Here is a 26,781-nt window from a genome sequence, read left to right as displayed (position 1 = left end):
ACCCATCCCCCGTCTAGTCAACTAACTCTACATTTTCTCCCTTTTTTTATTTTTGGAAGAAAAACTATGGGTAAAACAGTTTGGATGTATTAAAATGTCAATGAGCTTTGTGATTTAAACTGTATTTTTGTCTCATTTGTGCTGATTTAGTGAACTCAAAGGTGACAAACACCTTCAATAAATAAAACCCTCTGAGTCTTTTTTACCCTTTTCATTGCTTCACAGTCTCATGATCTGTTTCTACAACCTACCTCACCTCTTAACTTTATACCATGCCACTTTTTCCCAGTGTGACTCAGATTTTCCAGCTGTAACTTGCAGAAATCTTCATTTTGACTGAATCTACATGAGAGTGAAAGGTAAGCAGGAAATATTTTATTTCTTAAGAGACATATTTTAATTCAGCTAATGAAGCTAATCAGTTTCAGAACTGCTTGAAGTAACATGTTGAACCTTTCTGTTATTATTATAATTATTCAAGTGCAAAAAAAAACAAAGTCTGCTCTAGATTACAAAAACATAAATACTTCCAAACTGTTCAGAACATTACAAATACAATTTCTTCAAAAAAATTAACACATGTAAGTGAAAGAGAATAAGAACTTATGAATATTATTCATATTTTTTTTATAGAAAATAAACATGAGAAGCTTAAATAAAAGTCCAAAATCAGTACTGCTAAAGTGCAAGTAGTTATGGGTTCAAGGCATATGACCAAAGCTTCCTCTGATGATCTGATGATCAGCAGTGTGTGCTGACTGCCAATAACTTGGCAGACAGGAAGAGTTTTAGTGTTTGTTTCAAACCATTGTTTACAATAATGCGAGTGCTGCCTCACACTATGACCTAATGGGGAGTAAATCCATCACCTTTACGGTAGTTTGGGTCAATCATACTCACCAGGACTGTTCAGCGTTGGACTGTTTCGATGACAAACAGCCTTGATTTAAATAAAACTGTATCACTGTAGTACTCCCTTTACAGGCTCCCTGCTAAAATGCCAACTCAGCTCTGCCAACGTGCTCATAAAATCTGCCTTGACCTATCATCACAACAATTGAAGCATTTGGTCAATTGGTAACTTCTTTTCCTGTAAAAATCCAATCAAAATATGTGATATCATCATGGGAATTGAGTGTTTCTACTTCAGGATCCGGATCAGGTCGAGGCCGATCTTTCCCCTCTGAGAGTCCACATTTAGTACCCGGACCTCCACCCGTTCCCCAGGTCCCAGAGCCAGGCTGCGCCTGCGCTGGCTGTCAGGCAGTTTGTCCGGGGTGATGCGGCTCTTGTGGATAAGACCTGAGCGACCAACACCAATATCTACGAAAGCCCCAAACAGAGCTGTGTTGTCCACCCGGCCTGTCAGCACCGCACCCACCCGCAGATCACTCATGGACACAACACCCCGCTTAAAGTCCGCCTGCCCAAAATCTGGGGATGGCAAAAAAAAGGAGAAAAAATGTGTCAAAAGAGATGAGTTGGTTTGATGGAAGTGAGGGAGAGGGATTCATGGCTGCAAAAGGTAAGGATGGTATGTGGCTCAGATGTATTTGATGAGGGGATGGAGAGGAAAGGGGGGTGCAGGAAAGCAAGGGGATGGGGCAGAAATGACTAACAGATATTACATTTCCAGCAGAAACCCAATACTTGTGTCTGCATACTTCCACATTCCTCAGCATTCTCCCCTCTCTGTCTGTTTGGCCTGTTCATCAGATATCTTTTTTCCTTTCTGTAGCATTAACACAAACAAGGAAGACTCATGCCCCAGGAAATACTCTGGTCCAATTATCCTCCCCTCAGCACTGATTTCATGTGGTAGCCTCGGCCCATCTGTTTACTCAGCTGAGCACTGGCGTGGAGGCCAAGCGTAGTGTGCTGCAACCAAATCGGGCCAACCTGGGAATGAACCTTGGGGCTGCGTTCCTTCGTTTTAGGAAGAGTTGGCCAGCAGGGACTGGCTGTCCAGGCGTGACATCTTTCCTCTTCGTGTGAGGGACTGTACTACAGTGGAGAGCCTGGTCAAAAGAAATTCTCTTGACAGGCTGAGCTCTCAAAAAATTTAGAGGTGGTAATGTTTGTTGCTTCGTTCATTAGCGCTTTTATATTTGCTTTGATTCTACAAGATTAGAGCAAGATGTTAAACTTTGCAACATCAGCCAAATATTATTAACTAACTTTTTTTCTAGAAATTGATTTTCCTTAAATGATTTGGATAAAATTGTACTGAGGTTAAGAACACCCATTGTGGGCTTTGTAAAAAAAAAAGAGCCAAGAGGACTCTTTTTTTTTCGATATAGCAGTATCAGAGTTTACTCATACTTGAAAGCAAAGAGAAAATCTCTTTAATATGTTTTTATTTTTTGGTGAAAAGTGCAAGTTATTTTTGCGATTTCTTTGATCCAGCTATGAAAAATGCTCTGCTTTCTCTTTAAAATAAAACAATTTGAGCTACAACAAAACTCTTGAGGATTAAGAAGTATAAGTTGCATATCTTTGTGTGCCTGAGCTAAGAGTGTAGGATTAAGGAGAAAAACAGAGGTCTTTGTGTTTTTTCAGGTCTTCAAAGATTTTCTGTCCAACAACACAGTCTGTTGGAGCCATCACTCCCCGTCAGAAACATTGTGTTGTTGGGCCACTGGGAGGAAGCCACCGCACTGTCGGATCAGGTCAAGTTACACCGCCAAGACATGCGTTTTATGTTTCATAATGAATGCACAAGAAAAGTCAGTGTGTGTTTTAACTACCAAACCAGTCAGAGAAGTGAATGAATAAAGTTTAAATTTCTACCAGTCTAAAGGGAACTGTGAAGGAAATCATGGAGGAAAGATGAGAGAAAAGAAGCCATTGTGACTTCTTAGTTCAAGAAGAATGCAGACAATGAAACTTTATATGATTCAAAGGAATAATATTTTCTGATAAGTTAGATAAGTTCACTAAAAATGTGTTCAGTAATAACAGATGTATGCTTAGGTGAAGCCTAAGTGAGCAATGAGCATTTAATTGTGGTGTGACTGATAAGGACTTCTGCAACATGATAAAAATCACATTTCGTTTTTAATACCTGTGTATGAGAGATTGCTTGGGTCTTACCGTTTTTATTTTCTTTCACTGCGTGTGTCTGAACTTAGCTGATATCAGCAAGTCCAAATGGCTGTGAGTGGCAGGAGTCTTACCTTGACGTATGTCAAACCCAGGAGGCTGTGTGAGGCCGTCTATGATGATTTTCAGGGTCTCAGGTGTGGTGTCTAAAGTCCTGGCTAGTTCTTCCACACTGCTGGTCTTCATCTTGCTCTCCACACACTTTTGCAGGCCAGTGGTACCAATCTGGTCTGCACTCAAACCCACAAAGGACAGCAACCTGAGAAGAGATTAAGTGTGCAAATATTTCAGTTTATTTTTTATTTATTTATTTATTTTTTGATTAATGAATTAAACAAATTTTGGTTTATCAACATGATATGTTGTTAATCAGTGTTGCCAGTAACGCGTTACCCTGATTTCACCACCTTTTTCAGTAGCGAGTAATCTAACAGGTTACAATTACCAAACCAGTAATCAGATTAAAGTTACTTGTTCAACTCACTGTGCGTTACTTTATGCTACTTTTCTTCATTTTTTATGTAAAAAAATCTAAATGCTTTTTTCTTGTGTCTCGGGGAGTGACGGGAGTCGCATGTTCATCAGGTTTTCAGCATGAGGACAACTCACGAGTAATAGCAGCCAGCGACACAAACGTAAACAGAGGAGGAGAGGAGAGATGTTCATGTTCTAGCTGGAAACACGGTCACTGTTTTGAGTTTGTGTCAGCTAAAGATGATAATATTATGGTCCGTTGTTCACTCTGCATTGGCAGTTTGCTTAAGATATTTGACTCAAACATTTAGGAATCAATCAGAGAGAGATCAGCGCACTGTGGCCATAAACGCTCGAGAAGTTGTTTGATTTTTACCTGGGGAAAAGTGAGTCCTGTCTTTCATTGTAACTCCCTCTATTCCAAGAGCTGAACCCTCCGTTTAGCATAAATCCATCCGCTGAGGAGCAGAGCAACATAACGTAGGCTACAACGAGGCACCCGGTGGCAAGCAGGGGTGTGCCCAGACATTTTAGACTGGGGGGCCCTGAGCAGGGTAATGAGGATTATGTGAGCCCACACTGCAGCAACATTTATTTTTGCTTGTTTTATTACAAATACAGGTTCAATAAACTACAGCTTTAAGAAAAATAAAACTGATAAAAACCAAACTAGACCCCCCCCCCCCCCCCCACAAAAAAATAAGAAATAAATAAAAAGGAAATAATTTATATAAAAAATTGCGTAGTGTACCAAAAATGGTGCTGTAAAAGCATTCGTTAGTTGTATTTTGAAATTCTAAATGTGTAAAATGAATATTTTTGTTTTTAATCGTAAAGTACACGTTTTACAACTACCAATGTCTGCATGTTCCTTTAAAACAAAACATGTGGGCTCATATTATAATTCATTTTAATTGCATTGTACAATTTTTGCCAAATTATGCAGCTGTAGGTGTTGCCGGCAGCTGCTGAAAGTAACTACCAAAATAACTTGTAATCTAACTTAGTTACTTTTAAAATCAAGTAGTCAGTAATATAACTAAGTTACTTTTTGAAGGAGTAATCAGTAATCAGTAATCAGATTACTTTTTTAAAGTAACTGTGGCAACACTGTTGTTAATACACAAGGATAAAATTGCCAGCTGGGTTTACACTTTAGTATCCAGACATCAGGCTGTGTGGAAAAGATTAGAGACAAGAAAAGAACAGGAGACGCTAGATTTTTATGACAGGCTTGAGAGAACCATGGGTATAAAGAGTATCACAATAAAAAAGAAGAAGAAGCCATCGAAACAAAGTTAAAGTGAATGGCAAGGATGAAATAGCTGCAGGATGAAGAGAGGGAAAAGCTAGGCTAACACAGGTAAAGTGAGAAGTAGCTGGAGGGAGGGAAAGGAAGGGGGAACAGAAGAGGTGTGGGAGTAATTACACCCCAAGTCATGAGGTGCTGAGGTGCAGCTTTTCTTTTCTGAAAGCACAAATACACACATTTATTTCACCCCCTATTAAATCAGGTAAACCCACAGTGGGCTGTAAACGCCCTGACACCTTCTCTCATGAAACTGCCTCCACTCTGCTCAGGTTGGAGTGTTTGTTCATCGGTCAACTGCCTGGAAAAATCTCCCTCTGTCACTTTCTTCTAGCAGGATGTCCCACCTCCAAAATGTCTAGACAGTCAGTCAGGTTGCACCATTTATAACTCACAGAGCCCTGAATTAAAATCCAAACTAACTAGTCCAAATTATAAACAGACTTAGTGATGGGGATGGAAAATATTATGACTATTGAGCGCACTGTATATATCATTTACAGTAGGCACTCTCTCCAGCTGGTGATGGATGTGGATGCATTTGCCTCTATGCATGTGTTCGAACCAGCCGGATAACGTCTGTGATGGATGTCGCTCACTGGCAGCCTGACGCCATACAGACTCCGCAGCTGTCTCCCCCCCAGTGATGGACAGAACAGGTGGCTGCACACATACAGGAGCATACACTCACACAAAGTTGATTCATACACAATGTTGTTCAGAAATGCTCGTTTGGCAGTGGCGGGGACAGTGCGGACGTAACGGGACACGGCTTGTGTACAAACTATGTATGAGACAGCTGTGAGCAGACAGGCCCCCTGCCAGCAGTGTCACAGACTACAGTCCAAGAGCAGGAGACGAGCGGAATCAATCCCTCAACACCAGCAAGTGGGATTGGTGTAAAATAGAAGCTGTGTTTGTGCCAGGAATGGCTTAGTGGTGAAACAGCACCTTTGGGCCAACATGGATGCCTGTCTAACACTAGGATCTTTTCTCCTGTCTCTCCCTCGGCTGCTCGATTTTCCAGCCATATATCTCTTAACAGGAAAAGAAATACTTGCATCTTGGTGGCCTAGGAGATTTAAGACTGATATCATGTTGCCCTCATGGTTTGAATCCATCCTGGGACCTTTGTTGCTTTAATTCCTTTCTGTTTCTGTTTCTTTCATTCCTGTCAGATTTCATAAAAACACAAAAATAGTCTGAAAATAGCACAAGGAAGGTCCTCTCCAGCAGCCCTGGGGTATAAAATGCAGCACAGGAGGAATATTATTTTTCCTAGTAGAGTATGACAAGAAAAAGTATATCATAAGTTTCACTTTCAAATTTAAAACTCCTTAAAGACACTCAAAGGAAACATATCGTTTGACTGGAAATATAGGGAAAAGGATGTCACCAAGACTTCCAGTGTTGGGTGAAGGATTTTTTTATGCAATAGAGGAGAGGAGAGGAGAGGAGAGGAGAGGAGAGGAGAGGAGAGGAGAGGAGAGGAGAGGAGAGGAGAGGAGAGGAGAGGAGAGGAGAGGAGAGGAGAGGAGAGGAGAGGAGAGGAGAGGAGAGGAGAGGAGAGGAGAGGAGAGGAGATGAGATGAGATCTTGGTGTGATAACAACTTCTTTGAGCTAAATGTCACAGAAACTGAGGAGCTTGTCTTTGATTTCAGACGAAAAAGGGGGGACAGCCACAGAGTGCATCATACACAGCATTAATATGGAGATTGTTGGGTCTTACAAATACCTGGGTATATATTTGGGCGACCAACTTAAATTTGATGTTATACCACTGAGTCAATCTTGAAGAGGGAACAACAGAGCATTCACCTTTAAGGAAACACAATACTTTGTCATTTCTAACAGTCTTTTATTGAGAGTCTCCCTTGTTTTCCTTTTATCTGTTTACCTTTTAAGCTCTCTGTCAAAGACCGTAACAGTCTGAAAAAGATTGTTCAAATCTGCTTCAAGATAACTAGTGTAAAACAGAGTGACTACAACTCACCCTGCAAGCAGCAGACAACGGGAAAGGCTGAGAAGCCTCTCCAACTTATATCGTTTTCAGCAAATTCTGCTTGTTTTCTTCATAGTGTGGCTTTGTTTCACCTGCTTGTGAAACATACACTTATTCTAAGTCGTCCATCCCCTCTGCAATTAGATTACTGAATTCTTCTTAACGATGTCTTATCTTTTACTCTATTTATTTATTGGAACTTGTATTTATTCAGTCGGACTGACTTTTAACCTTGCGCAGTGTCATTATCTCCTTTAGTCTTTTTATGTTCTTAACTTATAACCCCTTGTGTATTTTTTTTTTACGGTTGCTTTTATGTCAACTTTTCCTTGTTTCTGTTTGTGTATCGTTCTTGTGCAATCTGCTCCACACAAATTGCCCCAAGTGGGATTAATGAAGTTGTCTGAATCTGAATCTGAATCTGAGAGGAGAGGAGATGAAAGTTAAAGGGATAGTTCAGTTTTTTTGAAGTGGGTTGTATGAGCTCTATGTGACCACTACGGACATTAGATACAGTAGAAAGTTGTCTCCTCTCCCTCAGTAAGACACAGACTGTAATCGATGGTGACGAGGAAATAGACGCTAACAGGGAAAGACCGTACCAAATTCAAAGGCTATTTTCTCTGTCTACAAGAACTAAAATCAAAAAGTAATACCACAGTTTAAGAGTACGCAACATAAAATATTTTTTAAGTGCATTCAGTCTTCGGAAATATAAACATTTATCCGGACCTAACTAACTGGTCATTTATCCTTCCGCGCAGCGCTAGTGCGCTCCGTCCCCCCTCCTCCTTTCAGCTGTAGGGAATGTAAACAAGCTATGCTTCGGGCGCTGGTTGTAGCCTCGTGTAAGTTTGATCAAGTATCGTAATTCTTTTGTTTGTACTCGAAGGATTATGAGGCAGCGTAGGAAATTCAAAATGAGTGACTATGACAGCGACGAAGAAGTTTCATTCACTTTGGAACCAAAAAAGGATACCTGTATGAACCGGAGCACACAGAAGAGGAGCTGCTACAGATGGCGACTGAAAGGAATACAGAGGAAACATCCGCAGACACTGGACATCAAGATGCTGAGTGTTACTGCTGCCATGACTGTTGTTGTTGTTGTTGTTGCTGTTACAGGATACTCCAGAATTTAGAAGAGCAGGGAAATCTGTGTGATGAGTTATACAGACGGCTTGAGAGCCAGCAGTGTCCTCAGACAAATCCTGAAGAGTGTCTGTAACCAAGTTCCACTCGTGACAGCAGTAACACTCAGCATCCATGGGCATTGAGTCACAGCTCAGACATTTACACCACTGAGTATTTCCGACTCTATCTTGATGTCCAGTGTCTGTGGATGTTTCCACTACAACCCCACTTCAAAAAAACTGAACTATCCCTTTAACGTCCTGTTGGATTAGTGGCAGCCTGAATCTTTATATGGTTTGGGTGGTGGTGGGTGGTGGGTGGTGAGACTTCCAGGTGTGAGTGTGTTGCCCTTCTCAGTTCCCAGCAGTGTATGTTATTATTTAAGGGGAACCAGAAGTCCAGAGACTTTGGAAGTACGAACCCAACAGTGGTGCATAGTCCCGTAATTACAAACAATGTGTATGTGCATGCGTGTGTGTGTGAGAGTGAATGAGTGGTTGGGTGGGCTAGGATACCGATTTTATTCAGGTCCTCAGCGAGAGCCCACTCTGTCTTTCATTATGGAAATATTAGGCCCCAACTGTTACATATCAGAGAATTTTTGCCACAGAGCGGATCCCCTCCCCCATGTCATCTTTGAGTAACATAATACATATTTCATGAAGTGGACAACAAAGCATTAAAAAAATATGTTAATATTTTAACGTGACAAAAAAGTTTAGTACAACACATTTTAGGAAAATTTCCCGGCCACATATGAAAGACACTGTTCACAGTCTACTTCAGAAACACAGATGAGTAAATGGTGCGTGGGTCTTTGTGTTCTTGTGTGTGTGTGTGTGTGTGTGTGTGTGTGTGTGTGTGTGTGTGTGTGTGTGTGTGTGTTGTATTTGGTTACAGAGAGAGGGCAATGTGTGGGCTGTGTGCAGTAATGGAGGATCCAGTTTCTCTAATGTGATGAACCTGATATTCCTTATACACTGTAAAGACACACAAACGACATTCCTCCACAATCGCTCCCCCCTCATCCTCCTGTTTGCATCGGCTGGAGGTGAGGATGTGGGAAGAGCAGTGAGGCATCTCAGTGATATTCTTTATGCATTTAGGAGTGAAACTGGTGTCAAACTGAGTCATTCGCATGATGTAATGCTGATTCTGAAAAGATCTTTTGCAAACAGGACACCAAATCTCTAAGTCAGGTGAATCATGCATCCTTGTCGAAGATTAGCTGACTTTGAGTTTGAATTCTTAACTCAAAGATCGTTCTCTCTGCCATTTATCAAAAGCCGTCAAGAAAGATAGTTGTACTTTCAAATAAAAGTTTGAAATTATAGGTGTGAGGTTGACAGCTTGTTTGAGAAGCAGCCAAATTACACTCAGCAAACCTCTAATGTACAATAGTCAGTCTGCAGAGGCATGAGGGGCCCTCTGATAGACCTGACATTATAACAACTACTGAACAGCAAGAGGAAACACATAACATTAATAACTGGACTGATGGGAAACAGGAGAGGATTTTATGATATAGGGAAGAGTAAAAAGAGATGCGAACAGTAAGACTGACTTTATGGGAACATACTACCACTTATGTAACTAAATACAGGGTGCTAAAACTAAAACAAAGATTTAGAAAAGCAATGAAGTAACCAGAACAGACACACTGCCATTACACAAGTCCCCACATGTGAGGACACAAAATTAAATTTGATATGATGTAGATTTTTTAAACTTATTTGAAACCTGCAAGTTTTTCAGATTTTTCTTTTAACCGTTTTCACATTCTAAAGAAGCTGAAATAAAAAATCAAAATTTCAAATTTGAATATGCAACCTGAAATTAAAATTAACTGAGTGGTTGTTAAAATTTCTGCTACATAAAAACACTCACATAATTCATAGTCGAGTGAACAGAAAGTATAGATGACTGACAATTTAAAGGGCCTGATTATGACACCCATATTTTGGTATCTCATGAGGAAAGAAAGAAAGAAAGAAAGATAAAGAAAGAAAGAGAGAAAGAAAGAAAGACAGCAAAACAAATAAGCAAATAAAAGGTACCTAATGACGAAAGAAAAAAGAAAGAAAGAAAGAAAGAAAGTAAGAAAGAAAGAAAGAAAGAAAGGAAGGAAGAAAGAAAGAAAGAAAGAAAGAAAGAAAGAAAGAAAGAAAGAAAGAAAGAAAGAAAGAATGAAAGAAAGAAAGTAAGAAAGAAAGAAAGACAGGAAGGAAGAAAGAAAGAAAGAAAAAAGAAAGACAGAAAGAAAGAAAGAAAGAATGAAAGAAAGAGAAAGAAAGAAAGAAAGAAAGACAGCAAAACAAATAAGCAAATAAAGATACCTAATGACGAAAGAAAGAAAAAAGAAAGAAAGAAAGAAAGAAAGAAAGAAAGAAAGAAAGAATAAGGAAAGAAAGAAAGACAGAAAGAAAGAAAGAAAGAAAGAAAGAAAGAAAGAAAGAAAAAAGAAAGAAAGAAAGAAAGAAAGAAAGAAAGAAAGAAAGAAAAAAAACAAGGAAAGAACAAAGAAAAAACAAAGAAACAAACAAGCAAATAAAAGAAGCAAAAGAAAAAGCATGATAAAAAAGTGAAAAAATAATCAGATACAAACAGAGGGAAAGAAATAAATGAGACAGAAATAAGACACAAAATGAAAGTTTAAAATAAAGAACACAAGAAAAAATTGAAATAAAGAGCAAAAGAAACAATCAAAAGCTCCTGATCAAGACCCTTATAATCTTTTTGATGATAACGACTGATTAATATAAACGCTTTCTCTGATAGAGCTACGCTGGCTGTCACTGATCTGAAGTAGTGGAGATAAGCAAAAAACAGAGTTCTGTTGAATCAGCATTAATCTCTCTTTACATAAAGGCACATATTGACATACCCACACACATGCACTGAGGCCACTAAAGGCGCATCAACATGAGGAGAGCGGTGCTTAAAGCCTCTAGTGTCAGAACTTATGTAGACTAAACACAGTTGAGTGACTACAGCTGCAGGAGAATAAGCCCACCCTCCCTTCTCTGTTTCTCTCACACACCACATACACACATGGGCAGGACATACAAGTCTTGGGCAGTTGTTCAATGTGCTTTTGATATCAGCTTTAGCAGCACTAACAATCATTTCTCACACAAGGACACACACAGTCAAACAGAAATACACACATACAAAGCCAACGCCTCCTCATGTATCCCATGTCTGTGTAAATCAAATCAGAGTCCTGCACCACTTTAACCAGCCCCATATGAGAACGGTGTTAAAATCAACTCCATCTTAGTCTGAACATGCTCAAGCCAGTGGGTTAGCAGCTGTAAAAGTGTGTGTGTTTGTAGATTTGTGTGTGCTCTACCTGTGTGCCACATTGTAGGACTCAGGGTGGATGCAGGTCTGATCCAGGGGGTTAAAGGAGGTGGGGACGTTGACACCAGACTTTCCTTTGCCTTTCTTAGCCACTGGCACTTCTGATGCAGGGTGAGATGAGGATTTGATGCTGTTTTGGAGCCAAAAGATTAATTGAAAGAAGAATATTGTTAGGGCCCAGTTTTTTAATTCCAAAGTCATTAATGGAATGAGATAGAGAAAAAAATGACTGAAGTTAAGCAAGAATGTAAGAAGGTTGTTAAACAGATTGTGGTTTTGACTGTCATGGCTTACAAAAGTACCCATAGGGCAGATTTGTTAAATTACTTAGAGGGGCTGTGAGGAGTTTCCAAGTGATCTTGAGAAAGTCTCTCTTCGAGATATATGCCGATATCAGTGCCAGTAAAGGTTATTTCTAAATTCTATTTTCTAGCTTGAGGGTCAGTAAGGACCAGATTGATTTACGGGACGTAGATGGCAACATCACAAAGTTTAATAGTGAGAAGACAGATCTGTATTTTTCTCTGCTGGAAATGATTTCTGTGATTAACTTTGTAATGACGGTGACACTGGAGCCTAACTGTCAGACAGAAAAAGTACAGGTGAGCATTAGAAAGAGAAACAGGAGCATGATAGAGCACAAGCTAAAGGCTAAAACACGAGCAAAAGGCTGAAACATAGGCTAAACTTTGATCATGTTCACTCAAACCCACGAAGCAGTTATTCTGCAGTGGTCTGTTCAAACTTGAGATTCTATCAATAAAATGAAGAGTGAGGTTACGTTAGCTCTAGGTTACACATTACGGACACGTCTCAGAGCACCGGACTTCTAAACTATGGTACAAAATTACAACGTTTGCTTGTGCTCACGTTTCAAACAACAGTGCCGCGTCACTGTTGATAAGTACCATAAGTCACATCTTCATGACAGTGTGCATGAATCCCAGCAAAAAGATAACTCTGCATTCAAATTCAAACAGATCCTCCTCACAGTCCCTTTAACTAAAAAATACTAAGCTCCAAGTACTGCCTTTATGAGATGAAGCATAGCATCATTTCATAGAGTATGAAAACCGTTGAGCAAGATGCTGATTTTCACAACAAAATATTTGACATCATTTCTGAATTCTTTAAGGTTGGATTTTTCAGTGTTATTAGTATCATTTGTGTTATTTATTTTCTTGCATACTGTAAACTCTGTGTACCTGTGTATGGTTAGTGGGTTGATTCTGATAAAGCCAGCACACTGTTGGTAGCTCTTGGGTCCCATGCCTTTTACCAGTTTGAGCTGTTCCCTGTTGCTGAAGGGACCATTCTGCTCTCTCCATTCGGCAATACTCTTTGCTCTGCCTGCATTCAAACCTGCAACATGCCTGGAAAATATAACAACAAGTGAACATTCTACTTAATAATATCATTTCTGGGGACAAGGTGAGATCTGTGCTTATTGATGAGCTCTTCTTCGGATGCAAATGTTCAGAAAAGTTAGGAAACCAGATCTCTATGACATTAAACAGACATGCAGATTCTGAGCTGGCGTTTAAATATCTGGTGAGTAAATCTGTCTTGTATTTGCCAGGCAACGAAAAGAGGTGATTTGAAACTTAATTAGGCCAACTCTGTTAATATCCAGAGTGACTCACTCGCACTCAAACACGCAGCAATGTCAACACTCAGCATAATACTTCAGTCATCAACACGTCTGTGAGTGTTTAATGTGTATGTGTGTGCAGGATAACGCCTGGCAGAAATGGAAAAAGCTCACTTGCAGAGCAGACAGGTAAACAGATGACCTGATGCCTGCCCTGCAGCTAACGCCAGCTCATTTTATACTGTTTGGGTCCACTGCAAGGCTTGTATATATTAAATTCATGCACAACCAAGGCGATTTATGACTTAATACAAACAAGTACATTTCTACATGTGTATTTCTGAGTGATGTGTGTGTACATTGCCTAATCCTGTCTGGTGATTACAGTTAGTGTACTAAATAAGGGCAGGGGAGTTATGCATTAGTTTCAACAGAAAGCTGCCAGGTTGTCTGTGTTTGTGTGTGCCTCCGTGTGAGTGAAGTTATGCCATGTTGTGACTGCAGAGGGAAAGTATGTCAGGGGTCTAAGCACTCTTCGTCTCGTCGCACAAACTGTGTGTGTGTGTGTGTGTGTGTGTGTGTGTGTGTGTGTGTGTGTGTGTGTGTGTGTGTGTGTGTGTGTGTAAAAAAGAGAAGCTGTGAGAATGCTCTCTTGTGTCATTTACCTCATCAGTATCTCAGAGCAGATGTTGATGTCAACCCCAACAAAGCTGACACACTCCTGCACCACACCGTCTAGTGCTGCCTTCAGAGCTCCAGCCGCCACATCATGCTGTGAAAAAACATATTCAGAGGAAAAAAGGTTAACATGCATGCAAACATACACAAATAGAGCCACTGAAGAGATATTACACTGAAAACTGAATTATCAGAAAATGATCATGTTTGTGTCGTTATGTTGTTTGATAATCAAGCCATGCATGTGAGAAAGCTATTTCGTCTGCTAGTGGATGATTTTTTTCATCTATAGTTTAAGAAGGAGTAAGATGCAAAATATTTTAAATTTGTATATAAAGTGATAAATCTGGATGTTTATATTAAATGTGCAATTTTCAAACCACTGCATATTCATATGTAGTAGAAATCCCTGAATCTGTTGGTAAACTGAACAAAATGCTCTGTTCTGAAAATAGCAATAGTAAGATTTTCTTTAGACTTTCTGAAAGGATTAGACCTCCTAAATGGTTCAGGTGACACTGGCTGTCAAGGTGAGTCTCAAACACTACACTGCCCATAGCTCTGCCCCCACCAGCCAGTTAGAGGGAAGGGGGTTTGTGGAGCGTGGAGCCTTAAAGAGACAGCAGCTAATAATAAAGCATTACAGAAAGAGGCTGAAAATGGGTTTTCTTAAACTCCAAAGTGAGAAAATAAGGATATTTTTTAAGTCATTTAAAACTATCTAGGGGGCGACAGAGGGACAGTAAGAAGCATAAATAAAAAGTCAACTACCCCCCCTTTAATGAAACAACAGAAATCAGTAGTTAGAGTTCGAGTTTCAGAAATAAGCTCTATTGGAAAGCTGACAATGTTATCTTATGCAGTTCAAGATGCCTAAACTTCAGCTAATAGAGTTCTCTCATTATATTAAAATGTTCACTTTTTAATAAGCATGTTCAGGTGTTATGTTCCATTCCATTTGTTTTATAGCATATATTGGCTGTTTATCATTAAATATTGTTTGGTTCAGTAAAGACCCCATTTTCAAGATAGAACTGACAAATGAGCAGCATAGATTCATGCAATATTCCCATATAAACCTCCTTAAACTCTTGTGTACACATCACCAGCTGTACTATATTCTAATTATCGTGTATATATCACATCCCCACCGTTCCTGTATATATTACCTCCCTCGTATCGTGTTTTAGTGCTCTAGTGTTTTTTGATATTCTTTATTTAAATTGTTTCATAATCTTTACATTTTCCTACTTCATCAACTATGAGACAGAGCCCTGCACAAGAATTCTCATGTGTCTGGACAGTTGGTCCTCAAATCCTTAAAAGGAGACAGATACAGAAAAAAAAAATGAAGGATGAAAAAGAGGTTTGATTGACATTTGGTACACTAAGAAAAAGGATGAGAAAGAAACAGACACATGGAAAATGATGGAAGGTAAAGCAGAAGGAAAAATAGAAAGGAAGAGAGGGAGACTGTTTAGTTTGGCCAATCCACACTTTCTCTTCAGATCACACAGTTTTCTCATTATCAAAGCTCACAGTCAAAAATCAAGGGTCCTCAAAATGAACTTTTCATGCTTTTTAACTACCAGCCAATCACCCATTTCTAAGGACATATTTTCCACAAGAACTGCACTTTTTGTCTAAATTAGGTGCAGAAAGGACAGCCAATATGGAAATACTGGGAAAAGAATTGGAGAAGAGACTGATTATGGACATGATTTGTGACTCTATGCCATATATCATGAAACATTTTTCCTTATCTTAAAAACATTGACAAAAGTGCTCAAAATGTAACAGAAAATAGAACTGAAGATGTCGTATGAGGTGAAGCAGTCGCTCATACAGAGCCAGAAGCCCTGGGTTACAGCATTGTCCTCAGGGTTCATCTGGAGACTGATGCCTCAGCAACTGTTCGAGGGTTAGCCGGCAGCCTGAACCAGACCATTGATGAGCTGTGCGTGTGTGTGCGTGTGTGTGCGTGTGTGTGCGCGTGTGTGCGTGTGTGTGCGTGTCTGTGTGTGTGCGTGAGTGTGTGTGTATGTCCTCGTACGTGACTGACACTGGCATAGGTTGTCTTGTAACATGATCAAGCATCATGAGCAAACACTGGCTTGTAAACAGATGACAACAACACCAGCCAGTGAACACAGCCTCCACTGTCAGCAGTAAGAGGCAAGCAGGACAAATGAGGACAGAGTTCAAGTGAAGAAAAACACACCTTATACACACACATTCCTATGATTACAAACAGTTTGGAATGTCTTGGTAACTCAAAAAGCATTTGGTGGTATTTCTTAGTTATAGATTTCAGTAAAGTCCAATGATGAACAATATGCAGGAATTTTGGAGACCAAAGATATTATCACATATATATTATAGATATTATCACATATAGTTGTCACAGTTCATTGCTGAGAAACTTTGTAGCTAAAATATCATGCAGACAACTACTACTGCAACTAAAAGCTATGAATCACATTTATAATTACAAACAAACATAGATGATTGACGTGCTTTTATATGTATATTGATCTAGTTAATATGGATGCTGTGTCAATATCTAATCTTTGAAGTCAAGCATTAATCTTGTCCGCCTCTGGCATGTGGTGTCAATAATGAAGCATACTAAATTTCTGTTTTTTCAATCATCAAACTTGTATTTGAACATGGCAGCACAAGTACAATGTTGACACATCGGCAGGCACGATGAAAAAAAAACTCATGTGAACATACATTATGTGAGCTGGTTTCCTCAAGTGTGGCATGCATGTGGCTTTTAGAAAGGTTTAATTTGAAACTGGGGATAGTATGTGAATATTGTTTTAGTGTTAATAAGAACACTTTAAAAAACAATGGTCCTTGCAAAATCTTTGTATAAACATGTAGAAAATTAAAACTATGGGGCAATTTTTTGAAATAATTAAACAATATCGTTGAAACTCAAGACACAGACAAAAAAAAAACCCTTCTCATTTCCAGAATGCTGTTATTGAAAGGTCTACTAATATCATGCTAACAACACTTTTTTTCAGAGGCTGAGGCACTTGAAGGTGTTGTGAGGACAATTGTTTGCTTGGTTTGTAGCATAGTTAAGTGTCCTGAAGGTGAGCAGACTATCTGTTCAGTGTCACAGCTGGGTGCTCTGAAAGGTGTAACCTGTAATGTGAGTGAATCCTGTTATGTCCAAAGTCTATTAGAAAAAAATGGACGCTTGCTCAGCTCGAAGTGAGGTCTCCACAAAAACTGCTTCCCCTGGTGGCTGGCTGCAGTATAGGTTGAAAAATCCAGCTTTCCAGCCATTCCAGATGGGCTGTGGTCAAACTTAAAAAAATTAATACACCTCGTAGAATGTTTCTAACGTCCAATTGTTGTGGTGATTTGAAGATATCATTTGGCTGTCTTGTATCCAAGTCCTCTTTTTTCTGAAAAGTTTCGTTTTCATTAGTTATAAGAGGTTAAAAACGAGGCATTACGTAACGTTCAACGATGATTGACAGCTGCTGTTGTGGTACATTTTTTCCGGGGACTGTAAAATATGTCGTGAGGTGGAGTCAAGAAGTGATTAGACTCGCGAAAGAAAAAAACATATATATTATTTTTGTCACTCAACTCCACTCTGATTCTCCCAGAATCCCTCATCGTCTCTACTGCTCAGACTCTGGCTGAAATTGCTGCCAATGGCTGCGCCTGTGACAGGGAATTTTGGCTTCAAAACCGTGCAATGATAACGCTGTCCACTCTATATACAGTCTATGGTTATGTCCTACTAGTGCTCATCTACCAGCTACAACCTCACCAAGCAAGGAAATGTGACCTCACTTTTTCATTTTACAGATAGACTCTCAAATTTGAATAGACTAGTGCAGGATAACTGCTTCATGTGCTCATTGTCTTATCACAAATAGCTCAACTGTTGTTCTAGCCTTAAGCCTTCGCTCTATCTCTCTCCTGTTAAGTTTTCTTCTACGTTGTCATCACAGAAACTTTTATTCTGTGTATTACAGAGATGATGATCGGGCTGATGATGTTCTTTTGTTTCAAACACATGGGGAAAACATGAATACAGCACCACTAGTGGTTCCTCATGTGACCCACAGTATACGTCATAAAATGATGAGACATGAGCTGGCAGAGGTAGTCAGGGAGGAGAAAAGGGAAATCACCTGTAATGTCACACCAGAGTATGTTTTCACACGAGAAAGGTGGAGGTGTGCTCTGCAGTGTGAGTTTTTACCAGTTGTAAACCTGTGTGAATGTGATCTCACATTCTCATTGAAACATTAGAGAGGTGGGAGCTGCAGGAGGGCATCTGAGAAAATGTAACCGGTAACAAAAAGGGCCCGTGCCCTTTTATGCATAACTGTGCTGAACTGGGGATGAAGAAAATGAACTGAAACTTTAACTGAGAATTTGTTGAAAAGAAAAGAGAAAAAGACATAAAAAGTGGCCTCAATTGTAACAAACAGCATGCACAGACTAAGCCTGAGGGTCACTCAAAATTTATGAGATAAGATCATGAAGCAAAATCAACTCCAGAAAAAGGCTTTAATCTAAAACTCATGAATTGCGACTATTGCCCAGCCTGGACAAGAGTACCACAATACCTATATTTTCCTCACTGTTCACTGTACAGGTCCTTTGAGCCATCTGATAAGACTCAGAGGAATTAGTAACCAGTCTAGTGGTTAAACTGGCTGGACACAAACCACACAATCCAGAAGAAGGTATAAGACGAAGGATGGTTCATTTTGAAGGCCACGGTTTGTTGTAAACCACACAGTAGTGTGTCTCTGGCTCCAGCAGCAGTGATTTACTGTGACAGAGTTGGAGTGCAGGAGAGTTACTGTTTCAGAAAAGCATGCAAGTTCTGCTCTATTAAACATGCATACACACAATTCAGTATAAGAGAGTCTGAGGCCCTCCTGGTGCTCCTCTAAGGTTACAGTGGCACTTTCTGGACAAATGGAGTGTGACGTCTTGTTTCTTTTTACCTCATAATTTAAGTCTCTTTTTTTTGCCTTTTGGTTATCCAGAATAGAGGTAAACCGGATAACGCTGTTGAACACAAAAGTAGCTCAAAAACCAGACTGTGATTTTACGCTGAAACATGGGAGGCAAGTAACTCAAATTATCCGATTAGGTATAAAACCAACATAATCAACAAACAAAAAAAACATTTCTAAGATCTGTTCAAGCAAATCTGGATCAAAGGACATGAAAGTATGAGTTATGTACAGGTTTATAAAGTACTTTACCAATGGTGTTTCACAGAATCAAAGACTAATTCCATTCATTTCACACAGCTTTGACTCCCCCATTCCCCGATCCCGACACCCAGACCCCCAAACCTCAAAATCATCCAGAGTCAATGGACTGCATCCCTGTGTGTGAAGGTCATGTTTGGTTTGGCTGGTAACCAGCTGGAGCCAGCCAACCAACATACAAGAACAAAGTGGTTCTGTCTGCACCTTGAGTACTTAAAAGCTGCTGTGTTACCACACGTCAGTCAAAGAGAGATAGAGGAAAAAAAGAGTGGTGGGAAGGAGAGAGAACGGAAACCAAAACAGGCTTTTGTGTGTGTATTTTCACTGAGAGCCTGAAAAATATCAATTTTTATAACACAGAAACAGGTTTTCTTTGTAATGTAAGGCTGTTGCAGTCAGAATCCAAAATTTATAAGCCTTGGAAACCCGAAAATAAGCAAGAAACATTGACAAAATGCAGATTAACCCACCTATGACATTGTTCCTTGGACTGATAGCTGCTTTCAAAATGATGCCCTTCACACTCACAGCAACTGGGAGCACACCAGAGCTGCCATGGCTGCATGTATCCCACCAGAAAGAAGAAGCTTCCTTTGTTGCCTTCATTCAGCGGCACGAGAAACATATTTTTCTTTGTTGAAATTGCACTTCTTTCCACATAACTTCACATAGGGGTCTGCCAGCCTGTGGGTGTCTTATTCATGTTTCACAAGCAAAAAAGTTGATGAAAAGAACCGTTTAATCAGACAAGTGTCTTTTCAAAATGCATACATTCTTATGTTTAAAGGTATGCTGAGTTGTCCTTGCCAAGAACTGAACATTCTCCAAGAATAGCCTCCACTGTAACTCTCAGGTCAGTGACCTAAAAACACGTTTCATGAGCAGCACTTTCATGTGTTTCCTTTGCTTCTATAATTTAGTACTGGCTGGTTTCACTGGAGCAGATGTTCGCCCACCCAGAACCTGGTTCTGCTCAAGGGTTCTGTCTGTCAAAGGACTTTTTCCTTGTCCCTGTTGCCAAACGCTTGTTCATGGTGGGAATTGTTGGGCTTCATAAATAGTATAAAACATTACAGTCTAAATCTGCTCCATAGGGAAGTGCCCAGAAAAAAAAAGGTTATGATTTGGAGCTATAAATAAAGTTGATGTGTAACAAGTCTGTTATTTAGGCTCTGAAAAAATTGCCCACACATAGCAGCACAGCCAGTAAGTCTTACAAAACACTAATGCCAATCAATGAAGAGAGGCAACTAAACCTGTATAATATACAACTGCTGCCTCTATCCTGAGAATACTAAGAACTTTCACTGCAAAAAACGATATCTTAGCAAGTGTTTGTCTTATTTTTAGCACAAAGTTGTCTAGGAGATAAATTGAGGTAAATGAGACCTGAATTGCTGGTAAAGGGTAAAAACAAAATATCTGGTGTTTAGTGTATAAGGGTTGGAGTAGATTACTTGTTTTCTTTCTGATCCCATAGCCTTCTAATTTTCTGGATTTGTCAAGTGAATGTGGCTCCTATAAAGTCTGGGTTTTTTTGCTGGAAATAAGGCGTAAAAATTTGCTTAGATTTCAGTTTTGTGGTGTGCTTGAATTCTGAAACTTTTAAAATGTGTGGAGAAAAAAAAAACAAAACAAAAACAAAGCCATGTTTTCAGATGTACTCCCACTGTGCATTTGTTGCTATGTGAAACTGCAAATATGAACCTTTCACTCTGACATCACTCAAGAGTCTTGCTGATCAACAAACTCAACCACTCAAACAGATTCCTCTTTCTGCAGGACGATCATTTATTTATTTATTTATTTATTTTATGGAGTCAAAAAGCTCCTGTAGTCCCTAAAGCTGTACCTGAAACAACCTACTTTATCATCTGTGTAGTGACACCGTACTACAAAGTCACTTAAAGACACAGAAATTTAGATTGCCCTTTAGGACCCAGTGGTTGAACTTGCAGTGCACTATTCAAAGAACTTAAGGGTGTCAGCGAGTGTGTGTTTGCATTCAGGTGTGAATACATTTACAGTTAAGTGCCGGTCATAAATCAGTATTTGAAAGTGATATGACAGCAAGGAGATGGTTTTATGTTTTCTCAACACCTTCACAAACGCCCAATGGCTATTTCTCAACTTCCTGCATAACAATCACACACTCTCACACACATTACCTGAGGGACTGCAAAACAGAGCGTGAGAAAATCTAAAGAGTTATGTTTGAGACAGGTACAGGAAAGCTCCAGAGGGCCAAATGACAAACGAAGTCCAGTTTGTTTATTTCGACGTAAACAAAGTCAATTCATACAAGGTGAAATCTTATCTTCATTTTCTTTTCATGAAGCCGGATCAGCAGAAATTTTCTTTTTAAAACTTACAATGACTCTTTTATCAGATCTTACTAATGACAATACCTACCAGCTCATGCACAAATTATAATCACTGATTTTCTGCAGTGTTTCTGTTGCCACCCCCTCCCTTTGGAACTCACTCCGACAACAGCAGTGTGACACTGGTGACCCCACTGACTTATTATTTCATTACTTTGTGTATTGCATTTGTTTTTTACCTGCACTTTCACCCTTTTCCTTGTACTCTATAAATGAAGTGTATCATTATTATTAGAAATGTTACCTTGACAAAAAGCTAGTAATTGTTTTATCAAGTGTTAAAAAAGAGAGAGAAATGGCTTGAGCTTGTTTATACAAGCCTACATACAAGCTTCACTCCTGAAACAATCACACTGTCACATGCAATGATAGACCTAAGGGAAATAATTAAAACAGTAAGAGACAATTTTTGGCATCTCCTTACACTGATCAAGTCTTTAAGAGCATGTTTTTCTCATGCCTCAAAACACCGGGACAGGAACTATCAATCACAGTCAACCCTTCATTTCTCACACTCCTTCTCTTTCTCAGATCTGTCTGCTCCTGTCTCCCCTGTAGGCACAACCATTCAGGAGTGAAAAATAGCATGCACGACTGCATGGATATTTGCACGGCTGCTTACACACATTCGAGCAGTCTCGGCATGAAAAGTGATAACTGTTGCAGAGGATGTGTATCTTAAATAGCATCAGCTGAGCTCTAAGTTACAGGAAAATGTACCTCATGGTGCAGTTTTTTAATGAACTGATTGGACACTCACTTCATCTAATGGCATAATTTCACCAGTAAGTCAAACAGACCTGTTTGAGGCTGATCCTTTAAATGTTGTTAGACGTCACACACTGGTACAGTAGTTCACAGTGTTGCTAGATGGTGAAAAGGGGATTGTAAAAGTGAAGACTCAAAATTACCCACAGGTGTAAATGTGAGCATGAGAGGTAATTTGTCTCTTTATGTCAACCATGTGAATGACAGGTGACCTGATACTGCCACCAGCCAATCTCAACTTAATAACTACCTTTAGTCATTAAGTCTCTTCTTCAGTGCGAACAGTGCATGCCTTCCAAAGAATCAGCAGGTATAACAATACATGCCACAGCAGACATGAGTTTACTGGGAGAAATTTGTCAGCCTGCAAGAGTTACTCTTGCATGATCACATTATCATGCATAACCTTAGTAGATTTATTTTACTGTCAGAAAGGCCACTCCTTTTGCACAGTTCTCAAATGTGGCCCATTTGGGTTCCTTTGCCTGCAGCGTGCTGAGAGTCAGTCTGCTTGAAAAGAGACAAAATCACAACCAAACTAAAAAATGAGAGCTGACGACATGCCTCAGTGGACAACTTTATGAATGAGACGTTACAGAGGCGGAACAAGACTCAACAGACTCAAGGAAAACAGGAAGAATCTTTAATGCTGACTAGAGAGCTGGAGAGATTCTAATCTACCTGGAGCTGCAGGTGTGCCAACAGCAAGTTGACGCCAAGACAGTGCAATAAATAAAAGTAGTATCTGTGATGTCACCCATCTACTTCTGATACAGAGTTTTGAGGCATATCGTCAGAGGGAGCCATATTAGAAATGAGGCAGGCTCTGAGCCTCCTCACAAACAGCTACAGCAGTGTGGTGGTCTCATCCTCAGATTACCAGAGAGCTGCTGAGAATCCAATCTGGTCTCACGGGGGCTACTTCAGGTGCTTCACAAAAAAAAAACATTCAATGAGCTACTATACTCCTCGACATAAATTATTTTACAGTCATATTTGGCTTTTCTTGCTTAATGTTTGCTGCCAGACACCTGGGAGGGCTTCTTCCCAGACAGCTGGGCTACATTTGTCCTGAGGGAGGTGGCAGTTGAAATCCTAATACTGCCTGAAGATGGACATCACTAAGTCTACACCAGTGTTAGATTCGACTCCTTTCTTGCTATCTGGAAAACATTTTGGTGTATTTGCAGCTTGTTGTGTCCTCCCATCTCCCTGTTACTTTGCACACTGCTCCGCATGTTTAGTAAAATAATAATGCATGAGGTTACACTACTTAAGAACGACAACTTTCTCTTTGCTTATGAGACGGGTGCAATTCTCCTTGAATTCAACAGAAGTAATCATTCCCCATGCTGGCAGCATGCCATGAACTGCACATGGTCAACTTAAAATTTGTACATTTCTTCCGTGGTCCTAATAGCAGACTGGGCTATGAACACGGCAAACTGATATCATTGGAATGGTTTCACGGGGCAGACACAGCCCATGGTCTGTGGGTTTGAGACCCCTGAGCTACAGGGTGTCTGCCTGTTGGTCAGGTGAGGTGTGTCTCTGATTAAGTAAACTTGTGATCTTAATATCCTCTTGCTGCATGGAGTAAGAAAAAAAATCACAGGTGAGTTACAGTATGTGCTAAAAGATAAATTAACTATTCAGACTTCATTTCTTGGGAGCCAGAGGTTGCTGGCACAACACAAATAAACGGACTCCCACCGAAAAAATCTGGTATCAGTCTGCATTCACGCTTTATTTAGAGAATTTTCAGCGCGTTACTTTCACACAAAAAACACTACTAAATAAGGCTCTAGTTCTTATCGTGTCATAAAACGGCGCTACTTCCCCTGCAGAGCCACAGCTGGCTACGAGGCACTCGCCGCTTAGTGTATCAGTCCGCGCGCGCGGCGTGCCAGATATAAACAAACGCAGGTAGTCTGCCAGGAAGATGAGACACGATGAGAACTAGAGCCTTATTTAGCTGTGTTTTTGTGTGAAAGTAACGCGCTGAAAATTCTCTAAATAAAGTGTGAATGCAGACCAATACCAGATTTTTTCGGTGGGAGTCCGTTTATTTGTGTTTTTGGTCAAGTAAAATATGGCCCCGTCTGAGTGCAGAGGAAACCGGCAGAGGAGCAGGGAGGGGGTGTTTGGTGCGAGCACCCTGGGCTTCTGCTGCACAAAATCACTGCTGTAGGGGTAATTTCTGCCCTAAACCTTGTGATAGGACCCAACTTGTTCCATCCCAGAGTATCACTTTAAATATGGTGAGTTGAGAGAGACAGTCCCAATACATAAAAGACACAAAAAACTGAAACTGAAGCACTGTGGTTTATCTTTGAAATGCTCATTGTTGCTGGTTTAAGATGCTGCAGCTCTTTCATAATTAATTATTTGAGTTATTTGTTCAGTATTAATTTGCAGTCTTGTAGATATAAGCTCCACTGAACGTACATATCCTGACTAGGGACATTAAAATTCTCAACCTAACTTTCCTGCCTCATCCATAATAGTATTCATTATATAGCCTTAGTGTTGGTTAAAATCAAGATTTATTAATATATATATATATAAATATATATATATATATATATATATATATATATATATATATATATATATATATATATGTATATATGTATATATATATATATATATATATATATATATATATATATATATATATATATATATATATATATATATATTTATATATATATATATATATATATATATATATAAATATATGTATATATATTTTTATATATATATATATATATATATATATATATATATATATATATATATATATATATATATATATATATATGGTACTATTACATTACATGTACATTGCATTATTACATTACTATTACATGAACAAAAACAATTTTTTAGCAGAAAAATCGTTTGTTTTAGGTGTCTGGGGTCACCTAAAACTTGTGATGTAAAAATGGGGTCACAGCCCAAAAAAGGTTGGGAACCACTGCTTTAGAGGATAGCAGCAGATCAGTTTAAGAAACAATTTGAATTCAACTGTTGACAATGCATAGAATTTTGGCTCAGGCTGTGTTTGGAGCTTATTTTGTATACAAACAATATGTAAAATAAAACAAAAAGATTATGAGTTATGTGATAAAGTATGTACTTTGGTTGGATTAAACCATTTCTTCATTGGATTTGACAGAGAAACTGTGATAAAATACAGTTACTATATGACATTTAATGAGCAAAGATTAGAGCTTCTATTTGTTCACCTTACAAAAGAGAATTAAATACTGCATGAAGATGGGGTCACGAGACAAGAGCCAAAAAATGTGTAAAGATGAAGTGAAAAAAAAAGAAGGCTGAGAGAGGTGAGAGGAAGAGTGACAGTTTCTTTAATATCCGGCTCACGGGTAATGTTTTCTTACACAGCAGTGTGTGTCTGTGTGTGTGTGTGTTTTCCAGTAGCAGTTAGTTTTACAGGCCTGGGAAGAACCCAGCCGTCAACACACTATAGCAACAACAAGAGGCTGATTGACAGAAGAAAGAGCTGTCCAAAGGTCACACCCACTAAAGTGTGTGATTATTAAAGAAGACAAGACTCTTGAAATGTTGGTCCATGTAAGACTCCTGAATCCCAAACCATCTACACAGCTAAATATGAATTAGAAATGTATAGTTCAGTTCATAACCACTAATGACTTTAGCTCTTCATTCAGACAGGCGTAAATCTGGCGGACTCAGTATCAAGAAAAAAGCTGTCAGCCAGTGGTGCTGTAGTAAAAACAGTGTTCCCACACCAATAGTTACGTCCAATCTGATTTTAATGGGCCTCACTTTTTTAGCCCTCAGCTCATTTCCTCCCTTCCCTCCGAGCTGTCACTCACTGAGTCAGCAGAGGGAGAGAGAAAGGGAGAGCATGCTGTGCCAGCTGTCTAGAGTTACATCTGCCCTTCTGCTTTCTGGGTCTAACAGCAATAAACTTTCAGAAAGCTCAAAACGCCATGAATCACACACACACACACACACACACACACACACACACACACACACACACACACACACACACACACACACACACACACGCACAAAAGAGTTTGTAGGAAAACACACACACGCACACTACTGAACTCCTTGCACTTTTTCTGCAGACACACACTAATATAAAGCAAACATATGCATATAACTTAAAAAGGACCAAAAAGTGGAGTGTGTACATGTGTGTGCTTGTATGAGCTGACACACAGGTCAGAGTGATGTCCCATCTCATATCTGTCAGCACCCAGAGTTTATTTACCCAGTTACATTATCATTTGTTGACCTAGTCACATGATCTGAGAGCGGGAGGTGCAGAACCCCAGGCACCCCAGAGAGCCCAGTCAGGATGTGATGAGAGACACGGGCCTGTGACCACACTTGCACTAATAACAGCTCATGCTCATGCACGAGATGACCCCCAGCCTTCTCCTTCAAATCCCCATTTTCCGCTTTACTCATCTTTCCTTTAACTTTTGTCACCCTCTGCTGTCCTTTTTTGACCCCTATTTCCTCTCTTAGGCTCCTTGTTTAGGGTGATTGTGAGCTGGATGCTTAGTTATGGGGTGTCTTTTTTTGATGTCAGCATCAATTTGTTTCTTTGGAAGCCTTCCAAAGACTCCAACTTCCAAAGAAGCCTTTACAAACTCCAACACTCAACTTCATTCAAATACCTTTAAGCATGAGTTTATTA

The 26,781-nt window shown here is 39.5% G+C and overlaps 1 protein-coding gene across 1 annotated transcript in view; it reads right to left on the bottom strand.

Moving 5' to 3' along the window:
• Positions 1-485: 485 nt before the first annotated feature.
• Positions 486-26,781, bottom strand: part of srbd1 (S1 RNA binding domain 1) — a 58,378-nt gene continuing 32,082 nt past the window's right edge. Inside the window, exons 18-22 of the mRNA XM_074676512.1 lie at positions 13,642-13,748; positions 12,591-12,758; positions 11,375-11,515; positions 3,177-3,361; positions 486-1,434 (exon numbers count right to left, since the gene is read on the bottom strand). Of these exons, the coding sequence (XP_074532613.1) occupies positions 1,142-1,434; positions 3,177-3,361; positions 11,375-11,515; positions 12,591-12,758; positions 13,642-13,748 (894 nt within the window). The 3' untranslated portion in view covers positions 486-1,141. The remainder of the gene's footprint in view (positions 1,435-3,176; positions 3,362-11,374; positions 11,516-12,590; positions 12,759-13,641; positions 13,749-26,781) is intronic.

Source organism: Halichoeres trimaculatus, unplaced genomic scaffold (assembly GCF_033239565.1).
Source record: "Halichoeres trimaculatus isolate MK-OKI-2021-1 unplaced genomic scaffold, fHalTri1.1 fHalTri1_scaffold_8, whole genome shotgun sequence".
Taxonomy (NCBI): domain Eukaryota; kingdom Metazoa; phylum Chordata; class Actinopteri; order Labriformes; family Labridae; genus Halichoeres; species Halichoeres trimaculatus.
Note: the sequence above shows the minus strand (reverse complement) of the source record. Positions and strands in the feature narration are given on the sequence as shown.